The sequence below is a fragment of the Gymnoscopelus braueri genome (assembly GCF_963280865.1).
Source record: "Gymnoscopelus braueri genome assembly, chromosome: 11".
Taxonomy (NCBI): Eukaryota; Metazoa; Chordata; class Actinopteri; order Myctophiformes; family Myctophidae; genus Gymnoscopelus; species Gymnoscopelus braueri.
This window is the reverse complement of record NC_137613.1, coordinates 33,985,132-33,998,929: the sequence shown is the minus strand read 5'-3', so window position 1 is coordinate 33,998,929 and position 13,798 is coordinate 33,985,132. Positions and strand designations below refer to the sequence as shown.

The 13,798-nt window shown below is 42.9% G+C and overlaps 1 protein-coding gene across 1 annotated transcript in view; it reads left to right on the top strand.

Moving 5' to 3' along the window:
• Positions 1-13,798, top strand: part of col16a1 (collagen, type XVI, alpha 1) — a 141,399-nt gene that overhangs the window by 15,432 nt on the left and 112,169 nt on the right. Inside the window, exons 3-4 of the mRNA XM_080441983.1 lie at positions 11,448-11,525; positions 11,952-12,069. Of these exons, the coding sequence (XP_080298109.1) occupies positions 11,448-11,525; positions 11,952-12,069 (196 nt within the window). The remainder of the gene's footprint in view (positions 1-11,447; positions 11,526-11,951; positions 12,070-13,798) is intronic.

Here is a 13,798-nt window from a genome sequence, read left to right as displayed (position 1 = left end):
GCTTGTAAATCTGCTATTTTTTAATAGCCAAAGTGTAAAATAATGCTTTTTTGCTCAAATCAAAACAATGACACAGATGCGTCCCAGGTCTTAATGGCTTAATCCTTGCCATTTTTTGGTCTTGTCTCACTTCTGTCTCCCCAATTATATTATAGCACATCACTCACGCTACATCTAATCCGATCACTTTGTGTTTTATCGGCGTCAAGTACATCACCTCACACGCCCTTCTGCACCTGCTGTGTTGTTGCGTGTCTTTGAAACGTGTTACAATAGATCTGCTGGTACTAGGGCCTCTTATCCTCCAGAGTCTGAAGGAGGAGGTGTGTGTGTGTGTGTGTGTGTGTGTGTGTGTGTGTGTGTGTGTGTGTGTGTGTGTGTGTGTGTGTGTGTGTGTGTGTGTGTGTGTGTGTGTGTGTGTGTGTGTGTGTGTGTGTGTGTGTGTGTGAGAGAGAGAGAGAATGAAAGTGTGTGGAAGAAAGAGAGAAGAGAGCGAGGCGAGCGGTTAGCTGCGGGTGTGTGTGTGTAGCGAAAGAGGGAGACTTTCTGCTGATCAGCAACCCCCCGTCCAATTATCTTGGAATGCCACCTTGTAAAGCACATTCAATAACTACCCGTACCCCCTCTCTCGCTACGAACAAATATAGATGCACACACACACACACACACACATGCACACACACACACACACACACACATGCACACACACACGCTCTTCTACTCTGCATGCACTTCCGACCTCTTCTCCCTAATGAAAGCGCTGTGCCAAGTGTTTGTTGTTACAAAGAAGGAAATTAAAACCGAGAGATGCAGTTGGTTCCAATAAAGCCTCGCCCACAGCAATGCTATGGTAGATAAGGCCATTGATTGATTCCTAAAGCTTTTATGGACGTTTGCTAAATATCAAACCCACCCACCCACCAAGATGCAGGGGAGATCACACCGTGGGCGTTACTCTGGCCTGAATTTTGAACACAGAGTACGCGCTCCCGTTTTCCGCTGATACTGCTCTCGTGGAGGTGGGACCGGGACCGGGGCGATGCCGGCGGCTTCACTGGCTTGTTAGCTGTACACTATACTGTATTGTCATGACAAGTTGTATTTGGGTCACACATATTTCATGTGTTATTGATGTGCACTGCACAACTTATAGCGCATTGGTGGCCACTGTGAGCCGTGGAAGTAGAGGATGCTATACGCTATGCTGCTGAGCTTTCTCAGAGGCCTCAAGGTGTCGTTAACAATAGGTACATTTTGCATCTCGTTCATTTTGTATATCATGCATTGTTGACAAAGGATGAGGCCGCACAGCTCTTAGCCACGATGCAAAAAGTTTATTTTAAGATGAAACCGACGTTTCGACAGTGGAGTCTGTTTCGACAGTGGAGGTTTTTCAAAACCCTGAGAAAGACTTCCCCGTCGAAACGTTGGTTTCATCTTAAAATAAACCTTTTATAACAGTATTGTCAATACTGTTACCTGCTGTGGCCAGCACCTCATCAACACAGGTGTGCGCTCCCTCCTTCTGTGTTTGCCTGTGTATCATGCATTGACCTTGACATTGATATTATTTTGTTGTTTTGTTTTCTTTGGTGCTGTGGCGCTAACTGACTTTTAAAGCCTTCACACATGGTCAGCCCAGTGAGATGTACTGTAGGTGGTAAGCCTAAATTAAACTCCACACAAAGCTCAAAGAGCTTGTAGATCTGCTATGATTGGCACAGGACACCGTCATACGATGGAGTATGATTTGGCATTACCTGTTGCACTAAAGTGCCACCCCATGGCCCCCCACATGCAGCCAAACTACAGACCACATTGCGGTGACACACGCACCCTCAAACATTACCATATGATAGACCCTCCACAAAAACGCGGGCTAAAATCCTTGATTTTGCGATGAAATATGCATTTTGTTTTGCAATTTTATGTGGTGAAATTGCGGGAAGTTGCGAAAAGTTGTGAAATATGCGGCAAGAAATATGCAAAAAAATTGAAAAGTTGCGAAATATGCGATGCGAAGTGCATATTATGCGATGCAACGCAGCCTTTTTGAAAGATCTTTACCCCCGCATAATTATGCGCCATTCTGCTGATTATGTGGTAAATTATGCGATTGCGTAATCGCATTTTTCTGGAGGGTTTCTAATATGAAGACACGAGTGTTAGGAATCATTTAACATAAATATTTCTCTTTGCGAGTCGGAGACGACGCAGTGGTGTGGTGTATGCCTGCTAATGCTGTATCATTACCTGCCTTGGCAAGAAATCGAGGACAGCCCATCAAAGAGGAAACGAACCCCGCCAAGTCTATCCAATCTCTTAAAGGCTACACGCGGCGACTAGCGGGATCCTGGAGTGGTATTCGTACTTTGTGCTAATTAGCTTGTCAACAAGGAAATGCTTTCCCCTTGATCACAGCTTGAGAAGAAATGGGTTCAAGTTCCACTGTGTCCTCTGCCAAGCTGATGGGTTTGAAAAGACTTCAGACTCCCCCCAAAAAAGTGGCCAGCCCCATCCATTGAAGAACTTAATTTGCCCTTCAATTAAGGAAAATCCCCACGCTGAAACGCTGCTTTTAAGAAGCTATCACAGCCATGGGTAAACAAATCTTTCATTTCATGTGTGCAAATATCAGGTTGTGTTGTGTAGCCTATTCACAAACTGACACTCAAATTCGTACAGTCTCCTAGTTAAATGAATACCAAGGATTTTACTGTGCAATTAATTACATACAAACTCAAAGCTATACATAATATATGGTAATGTTGGAAAACACCTGTCAACCTGAAGATGGCTTCCATAATTTCTCATGCCTAATTTGCCGCATCTTTTTTTCTGTCGAAAATCTATTCTTGTCAAGAGATTTGTGGTCGGTAGATGAAACAAAACTGAAGAGAGGAGACTCACTGAGAGGAGACGATTCAGGACAGTCCCGTATTACTAGCAGTTGTCCCGAATCTATTTGTCCCAAAATCTGCATTAACCCATTAAGACCTGAGGCCGATTCTACAAAATTGTCTTCTAAATCCTAACAGTTTTTTGAAAAAAACGTATGTTTCTATATCAGTGGTTCCCAAACTTTTTCATGTCAAGGACCCCCAAAATGATATGTATTTGGCCGCGGACCCCCATCTCGTTGTTCCAGGGACCCCAAGAAGCAAAGATTTGAGTTGAAAATGTTCGCTTTAAAAATATATATACTCAAAGATTTGCACACATTTTCACGACTTTTCAAAAATGGCAGATCTACAAGCTCATAGCGCGGCACTCTGTGCCGCGCTATGAGCTTGTATATCTGCTATTTTTGAATTGGTAAACGGCTACTTGCAAAGCATTGGTATGATGTTGTTTGATTAAAACATTTACAGAGGGAAATGTCTTAAGCATTCACGGAGGGGTATAATAAACCATTCCATCGCTGACATTGAGCCCGGTGTCCCGGACCTGGTGAGCATCCCGCAGCAAAAAAAAAAATTGAAAACATAATTGCAGGTAGTACCGGGAGAGGAGTGGGGAGGGGAAACTCCTGTGTACCGTTGCCTTACGAGACCCCAACAAAAGCATTTTGCTATGTCTGCAGGAAAGATCCTGGTGTTTCACACAGACGGGAGGCAGATGTCTAGCTGCATGCTAGCAGCGAGGAACACATTGCCAACAGCGCGACTGTACAGCAGTCACAAGGACACAGTGTGGAAAGTGTACTGTAGCCTGTAGGCAGCCACGGAAAAAAAGATGGCAGACAGATGTTATAGGGACTGGTGAAATTCACTTTATGTAACGCATATTGATTTACGTACACTGTCTGTCAACGCAAATTCACACCAGCAGCAGTAGCGATTTGCGACCGTCTTGAAAATCCGACGAAGGTGATGATGTCGACCTTTGTGCGTACACTTAGTCCACGCCCATTTCCAGTGGTGTAAAGTAACTGAGTACATTTACTTAAGTACTGTACTTAAGTAAAATGTTGAGGTATTTGTACTTTACTTGAGTATTTCCAATTTCCAATATTTTTTACTTCTACTCCACTTCCATCTCAGAGGCAAATATTGTACTTTTACTCCACTACAATTAGTTGAAAACTTTAGTCACTAGATTTTGATTATTATTACAAAACATATGTTAACCACTTCAGCCCTATATACGTACAGTACATTTCGGCAATTTGAAAATAGCCGATCTACAAGCTCACAATGCGTCGCGATGAGCTTGTAGATCTCAAACAATTTTTATACATTTGAAAACTTCAAATGGGACATTCTGCATAATATAGTACTTTTATTCAAGTAAATTTGGAATTCCGGACTTTTACTTGTAACGGAGTATTTCTACATTCATTGCAGTATTGATACTTTTACTTAAGTAAAACAATTGAGTACTTTTTCCACCACTGCTTATTTCAGACCACAGGGTGCTTCTGGTTAGTTGCTGCTCTGTCCTGCAGCCATGCGGCATGCGGCAAAGTTGAACTTTGCCGAACCGCTTTTTTGCTGGTTCTGCCTCCTGCCGCAGTGGCGAAGGTGACAGTCGTTCCTCCATGAATTGAACCTTGCCACTTTATCAGAAAGTATGCCGCTGCTGTTGTGCATTGGTGTTACATAATACAACGCAGTCTTTTTGCTTCTTTTCCTTAACACATCACCTGCCAAGGTATTAAACATTGTTTGTTTGTTACCTCAATCCGATGATATTTGAAACGCCGTGGAAGCGACATTGTGTACATAAAAAAACAAGAACAATAGTCCCTGTGGGTAGGCGGAGGGATCTGTGTATTCAGAGGAACAACAACGTTACAACCGCTGAAAACGGTGGGTTTCAATGCAAAAAACAGCAACTGAGTTAGAGGTGTTTTTCTGAAAATCCCATACTCGGGGCGGATGGATGTGACGTTTTTTGGAATGATGTCACATCCACATACTTCTTCTCTGAGTGACGATCGATCATCCCAAAGCTGTGTTACGGTGCCTAAAACATCGTGTAACTAACGACTTTATGCGTCCATGGCGGGAAATTAGTTAATGACAGAGAGTCGACTTCATGAACCAAAATGTTGTTGAATTTTTACTTTCACATGTTGTACTGTTCATTGACACCGCACTGAGGCCACGCCCACCGCGGTCATGTCACCACACCCACCCCCAACTCTCCTGTCTCGGAATATAAGCCATTCTGAGAGCGGCTGTTCATCTCCAGCCCCTCAAATGGCTTCAAACATCTCTTTGAGTGACTGGCTGATTAAAAATAGCTGCCTTAACCTCAAACGACACCTCTCCTTCTTCCCTCTCTCCTCCCCTTTGTCCTCTGCCCAATAAAAAAAAGTTGAAGCAGCCGATGAGAAAAGAAAGTGGAAAAAATGTCAGAAGTGGATTTTTGGGTTAAAAATGATGGGGGCTGCGGTGAGTTGAGTGCGAGTCTTTCTTCTACTTCAGAGAGCCTGCTTGGAGAGAGTTGGGGAAGATGAGTGCTTTTTTGTGTGCGTGTGAGAGTCAGTGTGTCTTTTTTAACCCTTTAAGACCGGGAACGCATCTGTGTGTCATTTTAAGATTTCTTTGGGCTATTCAAAAATAGCAGATCTACAAGCTCATAGCGCGGCACCGAGTGCCGCGCTATGAGCTTGTCGATCTGCTATTTAAAAAAAAATCGTGGCAAAATCTTGGATTATACATTATTTTTTAAGCGAACATTTGTAAAATATTTTGTTACAGGAACCCCCAGAAGCAAAGATTTGAGTTACAAATGTCTGCCAAAAAAAAAGGAAAATAAATCAAATATTTGCACAACTTTTTCATGATTTTTCAAAAATAGCAGATCTACAAGCTCATAGCGCGGCACTCGGTGCCGCGCTATGAGCTTGTATATTTGCTATTTTTGAATAGCCAAAGAAATCTTAAAAATGACACACCGATGCATTCCCGGTCTTAAAGAGTTAAAGTAGTAATATGTCTTTGTGAGTGTGCAGGGAGTATACTTTTTTGCTGAGTTGGTAGATTCTGTATTGGGGGTAGCCCAGTGTATAAAAGAGAGAGGGAGAGAGAGAGATGTTTTACTGAGACAGAAGATCAGAGGCCTTATAGTTCTCCTTTAAACTCTTTTCCTTTACACTTTCTCGCACTGTACTGTCAGTTAGTTGTCTGGTACATTTAGTTCCGACTTCCAAGTCTTCGATTCATTCAATTTGTTCAACTTTTTCCCATTTCAAGTCTTTCTGGCTGCTTGCTTCCTCCAAAACGCTGCCTTCTCTGACAGCTCTTACTCTCAGTCACAATCCAGGGCCTTGAAAGATACCAGGAGGCAGACGTGTGACATGCTCCTGGGAGATGGACAGGGCCTGACAGACACTTTTTTACCTTTTTCAAACATTTCAAGGTTTTTGAAACCCCAAGAAAAGCTAGTGTAACCATGCCACGCTGCAGGGTTCATCGCGCATGAAGTTTCTTCTTTAGCATGCTGCCGTGAAATTACATTTCCAACGCTCAACCACTTTAACCCGTTTAAACCGGGAACGCATCTGTGTGTAACCACTTAAACCATGATTGTATACTTTGGCTATTCAAAACTACTGTAGCAGATATACAAGCTCATTGCACGGCACTGAGTGCCGTGCAATGAGCTTGTCGATCTGCTTTTTTTTTTTTTTCGTGGAAAATGTTTGCAAATCTTTTGCGAACATTTGTAACTCAAATCTTCGCTTCTGCTGGGGGTCCCTGGAACAAAAATATTTTGAGATGGGGGTCCGCACCCAAATACATATCATTTTTGGAGGTCCTTGACATGAAAATGTTTGAGAACCACTGAAATATAGCAACATAGGTTTTTTTCATATACCTGTTAGGATTTAGAAGACATTTGTAGAATTTGCAGATTTGCAGATATACAAGCTCATAGCGTGGCACTCGGTGCCGCACTATGAGCTTGTAGATCTGCTATTTTTTGTATAGCCAAAGAAATCCAAAAATGACACGGATGCGTTCCCGGTCTTAATGGGTTAAGTCCATTGGGTTTTGATGTTCTCTTCGCACATTGTTCTGTCAGAAATGTCAAGGACCCCTGACTTGTCTTCCAAGCAGAATGAAGACGTGTAACATGCACTTTGAGGTGGTGGTGCCATGGTGGTGATTGATGGGGCAGGCAGGTGCTCTCGTCAGAGAGAGAAGCTGTCAATGAGTTAGCGCTTGCTAAGGTTTTGAATCTTAGCTTTGCACTCTCCTGTTAAATCTCTTTTCTCTGGGTTCCTGTCAGCCTTCAGTGAATTATCTGAAAAACCAAGGTAAACATCCACAAATCCATGTCCTGACAGCATGCAAACAAAGGCTAACTATACTTGGCTTTGAAGATAAATAACTTTAAAAAAGAATCCAGTGAAGTAGAGCCCAGCCGCTGCCATGCCTTTTGGCTCCGATGCCAATCCCCATTTTGGAGTCCTAGCCCACTGATTACCAAAATCAATTCCCACCAATTTGAAAAAACGTAGATCTTGTAGATCTGCTGTTTGTTAAAACCTTTGGAAAATGTTCAACTACAGTATAATGCCATGCCCATAACAGGGACGCTAGGGTGAAAGTGATAAAAAATTGGGACACATCGGCTGTATAACATGTAAAAAATAATGTATACGACAGGGTCCCCAGGGTCATGAAATTCCTGGAAATATTTTGAAATTAGAAAGAAATAATTACAGTCCTGGAAAAGGTTTGGAATTTATCAAGGGTCCTGGAAAAATATTTGGCATAATTATAAAATAATTATGCATTGTTTTTGGCTATTGATTTTGTTAATAAAAAACATTTTACAAAACATGTATAACATTCCACGAAATATGTAAGTAGTTTTTCGCCGAACAGGCGGCGTGATCGCTGCCTAATGTATACCGGACGTGACAAAAAGAACAGATCTACAAGATCACAACGTGCTGCAGCGCGATGCGTTTAGTTAGTAAATTTGGCTCTACAGTGAAGTTGCAGCCAGTGCTCTTCATCAGCTCTGAAGAATCATAAGAAAGTAGAAGATGGCATATAGGATTTGTTCTTCTTAACATATCTAAATGATAAACCAAACAAACAAATCATCTGTCTGCTTGTGTTCCAGTTCACAAACGCTCTTTCAGCTGACTCATGGTATCGAGACTTCAACCAATCCAGTGGCTTTTGTTGTCGGAACGCCTCGTTTCTGGGTTCAGTTGCCACGACGCACCGGGCGGATTTTAACATGAATGCGGTATAATTAATTTGGGATTTCGTTAATGAGTAGCGGTAATAAGAAGACTAGAAACGGAACTGCAAATACAATACAAGACTCTTTAATACAATTTATTTAATTAAGCCTTTCCCCTGCCTGGCAGAGTGACTCAGACCCTTGTTTGTTCTCAGATGCGCACACGCACACACACGCGCGCACAGGCAATGCGGATGTCCTTCAGAGCACAGTTGCTGTTTGTCTGACTCACACAGTCTAATTGGAGCCATTCATTAGCTGCAGAATCACTCCCCCTCTGACTCCGGCGCTAAATTAGTTTCGATCTCACCAAAATGGTCAGCTCCCTCCGGTTGATGCGGTTTCACATCACGTCAATGTGTGGCTTTGATGGTGTGAGACCCAAAAAAAACGATGGGTCACCTTGCATCATCAGCACGCAATATGGCATCATGCCAAGTTCCCCAAATATTATTAACCCATTAAGACCGGGAACGCATATCTGTGTAACCACTTTAACCATTATTCGTATACTTTGGCTATTCACAATTAGCAGATCTACAAGCTCATAGCGCGGCACCGAGTGCCGCGCTATGAGCTTGTATACATTATTTAGGCAAATCTTGTATACAACATTTGGGCAAATCTTTGAAATATGTATTTTTTAAAGGGAACATTTTAAACTCAAATCTTTGCTCCTTGGGGGGATGGGGGGGCCTGGAACAACATATTTTGAGATGGGGGGGTTTGTGGCCAAATGCATATAAATTTGAGGATCCTTGACATTAAAAAGTTTTGTTCCAGAGACCCCCAGAAGCAAAGATTTTAGTTAAAAATGTAGTTTAAAAAATATATATATATATATATTCAAAGATTTGCAAAAAAAAAATCAAAAAAAAATTGCAGATCTACAAGCTCATAGCGCGGCACTCGGTGCCGTGCTACGAGCTTGTAGATCTGCTATTTTTGAATAGCCAAAGAAATCTTAAAATGACACAGATGCGTTCCCGTCTTAATGGGTTAACATCTGTAGCTCAGATTAGATTATGTAAAAAATAAAAAATAAAACATTCCGCTCACTGGCGACACGAGTTGATGTCTGCCCCACAGTGAAAGAGACGGAATGTCTTTAAAGCACCGCCTATTAAAGACCATGTAGCTAAATATTACATGAGGCCTAATGAAAGTAGTGCGTCACGCCTCTCGGCCACGCTACAAAATGCATGGCTCTGCAGTACACTATGTGACTCTCAAACTTTTCAATGTCTTTATTTGGCCGCGGACCCCCATCGGAAAATATTTTGTGCCAGGGACCCCCCATACAAGATTTGTTAAAGTGTTTCAAAAATATTCCAAATGTTAAACATTTTTGCACGATTTCTTGGGAAAATAGCCGATGTATATCGGGCTCAAGTGGTTCAACTGAATTGAATGCTAAATTAACTCATTTTGCTGGGAACCCCCTGGTATCACCCCCCAAGGACCCCACTTTGAGAACCAATGCAGTCCCGGGACACAACGCAGACCATGTCCCTGGTCCACAAGCCGTCCGTCTCTCAGTATAGAACTCATAGGAGAAAAAAAATACATTTCTCCTTCATCCAAGATGTCCACACACACACACACACATGTCACGTCCAGAAGCTCTTTCAAGGTGGGGCAAGTTCAGCGCCGCGCATTGATGGGGGCGGACCCCCTCGCCCCAAAGAGATCAATTATCTCTGGATCACATTTAACCTACGGGGGAGGGGGGGGCAGGTATACCTGTACTGCCTTGGTTTAACACATTCAATCCTGAAACACATTTGTGTCATTTTAGATTTTATAGCGATAGCCATTATTTTACACTTTGGCTATTCAAAAATAGCAGATATACAAGCAGCTATGAGCTTGTAGATCTGCTATTTTTGAAAAATCATGACAATTTGTGCAAATCTTTGAATATATATATATATTTTTTAAAGCAAACATTTATAACTCAAATATTTGCTTCTGGGGGGTCCCTTGAACTAAATATTTTGAGATGGGGGGGGGGGGGGTCCGCGACCAAATACACATCATTTTGGGTGGTCCTTGACATGAAAAAGTTTGAGAACCACTGATATTGTTATAGCAACATACGGTTTTCAGAAAGCTGTTGTGATTTAGAAGATGCATTTCCGGATTGAATGGGTTAATACTGTACCTCTCACTCCGCCCCCCCCCCCCCCTTCTAGAAGCCAGGCACGCTTTTCTGACAGGTAACACTTTACTGCATAACCTCCCCCCTCCCTCCCCCCCGACGGGGTGAGAACATGTCCATCAATGTGGAGGCCGGGGCGACAGACAAGCCATGGTGTTGCTAGACTAGCTGTCAGACCGGCCTCTAATCCTCCCTGTGCAGGCTTTGCCCTTGTTTTCCTTTTTTTACTTATCAAACTCTCCCTCTCCCTCTCTCTCTCTCTCTCTCTCTCTCTTTGTTTTACACTTTCCCCCGCTCTGGCACTCGCTCAGCAGAGGTGGAAGAAGTACTCACGTATTGTACTTAAGTAAAAAGTACCAATAACACAATGTAGAAATACTCTGTTACAAATAAAAGTCCGGTGTTCAAAATTGACTTGAGTACAAAAGTGTTAGCATTAAGTTGTACTTTAGTACTGAAAGTAAAAGTAATCATTTTGCAGAATGTCCCATTTCACACATTTCCAAATGTATAAAAATGGTTTGAAAATAGCAGATCTACAAGCTCACAACGCATCGCAAAGCGACGCGTTGTGAGCTTGTAGATCGGCTATTTTCAAATAGCCTAAGTATACTTAGGGCTGAAGTGGTTAATGCATGTTTTGTAATAATAATCAAAAGTGACTAGTAACTTAAGTTTTCAAATAATTGTAGTGGAGTAAAAGTGCAATATTTGCCTCTGAGATGTAGTGGAGTAGACGTAAAAGTACTGACAATTTCAAATACTCCAGTAAAGTAAAAAATCCTCAAATGTGTATGTAAGTACAGTACTTGAGTACATGTACTTACAGCAGTTACTTTCCACCACTGGCGCTCAGCACACACACATGCACGGCGCGCAAACAGCCAAACACACAAACACACATTTCCTCTCATGCGTTGAGTGAAGTGATGATACAGTAAAAAGAAAACAAATCTGACAGTTTCCACTGTAGAAATCCGTGCTCTGCTGGACATCTCTTGTAGGCTTGGATCATCATAACTGATGTTTTTCTGCCGTCTGACCGATGCTTTCTCTCCCTCTTTATCTGCAGCCTCACCAGGTGTGAGATGCCCCTCTGTACAGGTGGATGACTGGAAGTTCCCTCAAACAGCCAGGCACAACATCACAGGTAAACACACACACACACACACACACACCCCCACACACACACACACACACACACACACACACACACACACACACACACACACACACACACACACACACACACACACACACACACACACACACACACACACACACACACACACACAATACGTACAACTTCAAATATCACAATATCTTACGAAAATAGATATCATTAAAACCAGGAAAAGACAACATTTTTGCCATATCATATCATCGATAAAATATTGATATATTGCCCGGCAGAGACACAGACACACACGGGGCACACACACACACACACACACACACACACACACACACACACACACACACACACACACACACACTACACACAGATACTGTTGTGTGGTGACAGGACATTTGAAAGTGAAATATCCCTTTAATGTGTGTGGACGTTCAATGTCAGGTTTCAACCTGGTCCGCCGATTCTCCCTGCTGAAGAATGCGGAGGTCAAGAAGATCCGTAACCCTCGGGGACCGGTCATCCTCCGCCTGGGCAAGACGGCTCTCCTACAGCCCACCGAGTAAGTACAGTACAGCCCTCCCCTCCCTGTGCCCCTGGCTGTGTCTGTATGTCTCTGAGGACGTCACCCTGTCTGTCACTGTCTTTCAAATGGTCTCCTTTTCTCCTTTTTCTCACTCTCTCTATCTTACGTTTTTCTTTCAAGACGCACGCACGCACGCACGCACGCACGCACGCACGCACGCACGCACGCACGCACGCACGCACGCACGCACACACACACACACACACACACACACACACACACACACACACACACACTCACACTCTCTCACACACACACACACACACACACACACACACACACACACACACACACACACACACACACACACACACACACACACACACACACACACACACACACACACACACACACAGTGCATGTACTCAAGTACAATTTTGAGGTACTTTCACTTTACTGGAGTATTTCCAATTTGCAGCACTTTTACTTCTACTCCACTACATCTCAGAGGCTAATATTGTACTTTTTACTCCACCACAATTGTTTGAAAGCTTTAGTTACTAATTACTTTGTAGATTTTGATTATTATTACAAAACCTCCTCAGCCCTATTTACACTTTGGCAATTTGAAAATAGACGATCTACAAGCTCACAACGCGTCGCTTCGTGAGCTTGTAGATCTGCTATTTTCAAAGGATTTTTATACAAGTTATACACTTGAAAACTTGTGAAGTACTTATACTCAAGGACATTTTGAATTCCGGACTTTTACTTGTAACAGAGTATTTCTACATGGCAGTATTGGTACTTTTACTTAAGTAAAACATTTTAGTACTTTTTCCACCACACCACTGCACACACGCAGGCTGTATACCGTTGTAGGCTGGATTCTCTATGGCCTTAGTTTCTCGAGCCAACCTATTTCTTCCATGATATGTGCATTCATTAAAAAATATGTGCATTCGGCAGAGTTCCGAGGAGAGTCGAGTCAAAAATATCCCTCTGGACTTCCAAATCTACTCAACAGTTGGTTAGCCGATACGCTTTGTCTATCTTGTTTCCCAATACGACTTGTGTACACTGCGCCGCGAAGCTGACGCAGGGCAAAAGAACTGCATCCGGTAAATCGGCCGTCAGGATGCGGGGACATTCAATCATACAGATGGGAGGATTCTGAGATTGTGCTAGCAGCCAACATGTCACTCTTGAACAATCTGGGAACCCATCGCCAAATAAAAAGGAAAAACAGCGCCCTCTGCTGTTTTTTACTCTTTCACTTGGCTCTGGGACGAGCTGAATGAAGCACCCGTGCGCAAGGAAACCGGGGTTTTGGTCTGCCCTCAGCGCTCCACTTCCAGTGGTGCGACTATGTTTTCATTCCCACTAACAATATTTCTACACGGAACACTAACGCCACTTCTCCCAGAGAACATGGATCGTTTTGGTTATAAGCCCACTTGTTTCTATGATGAAAGAGCAAGTTAAAATGTGAATATCTTTCCGTGGTTTTGTCTGCTCCAAGGACGCTATTGTTAAATGAGTTTGGGTTTGTTTTCAGTGGGAAGGGAGCGCACATGACAGTAAATCCCGCCCACTACATTTGATTGGGTAAAGCGCGGCCTGCTTCCTGATCTGAAGGCACGCCCACTCGTAAGCTAACGCACACACGTTCTGAACGGGGCTCTCGACAGATTCAGTAGCGCAGCTCTGAATCTGTTCTTGAGAGATTACTCTTGAAAGACTCTTATGGCCTTGGTAGATGGGT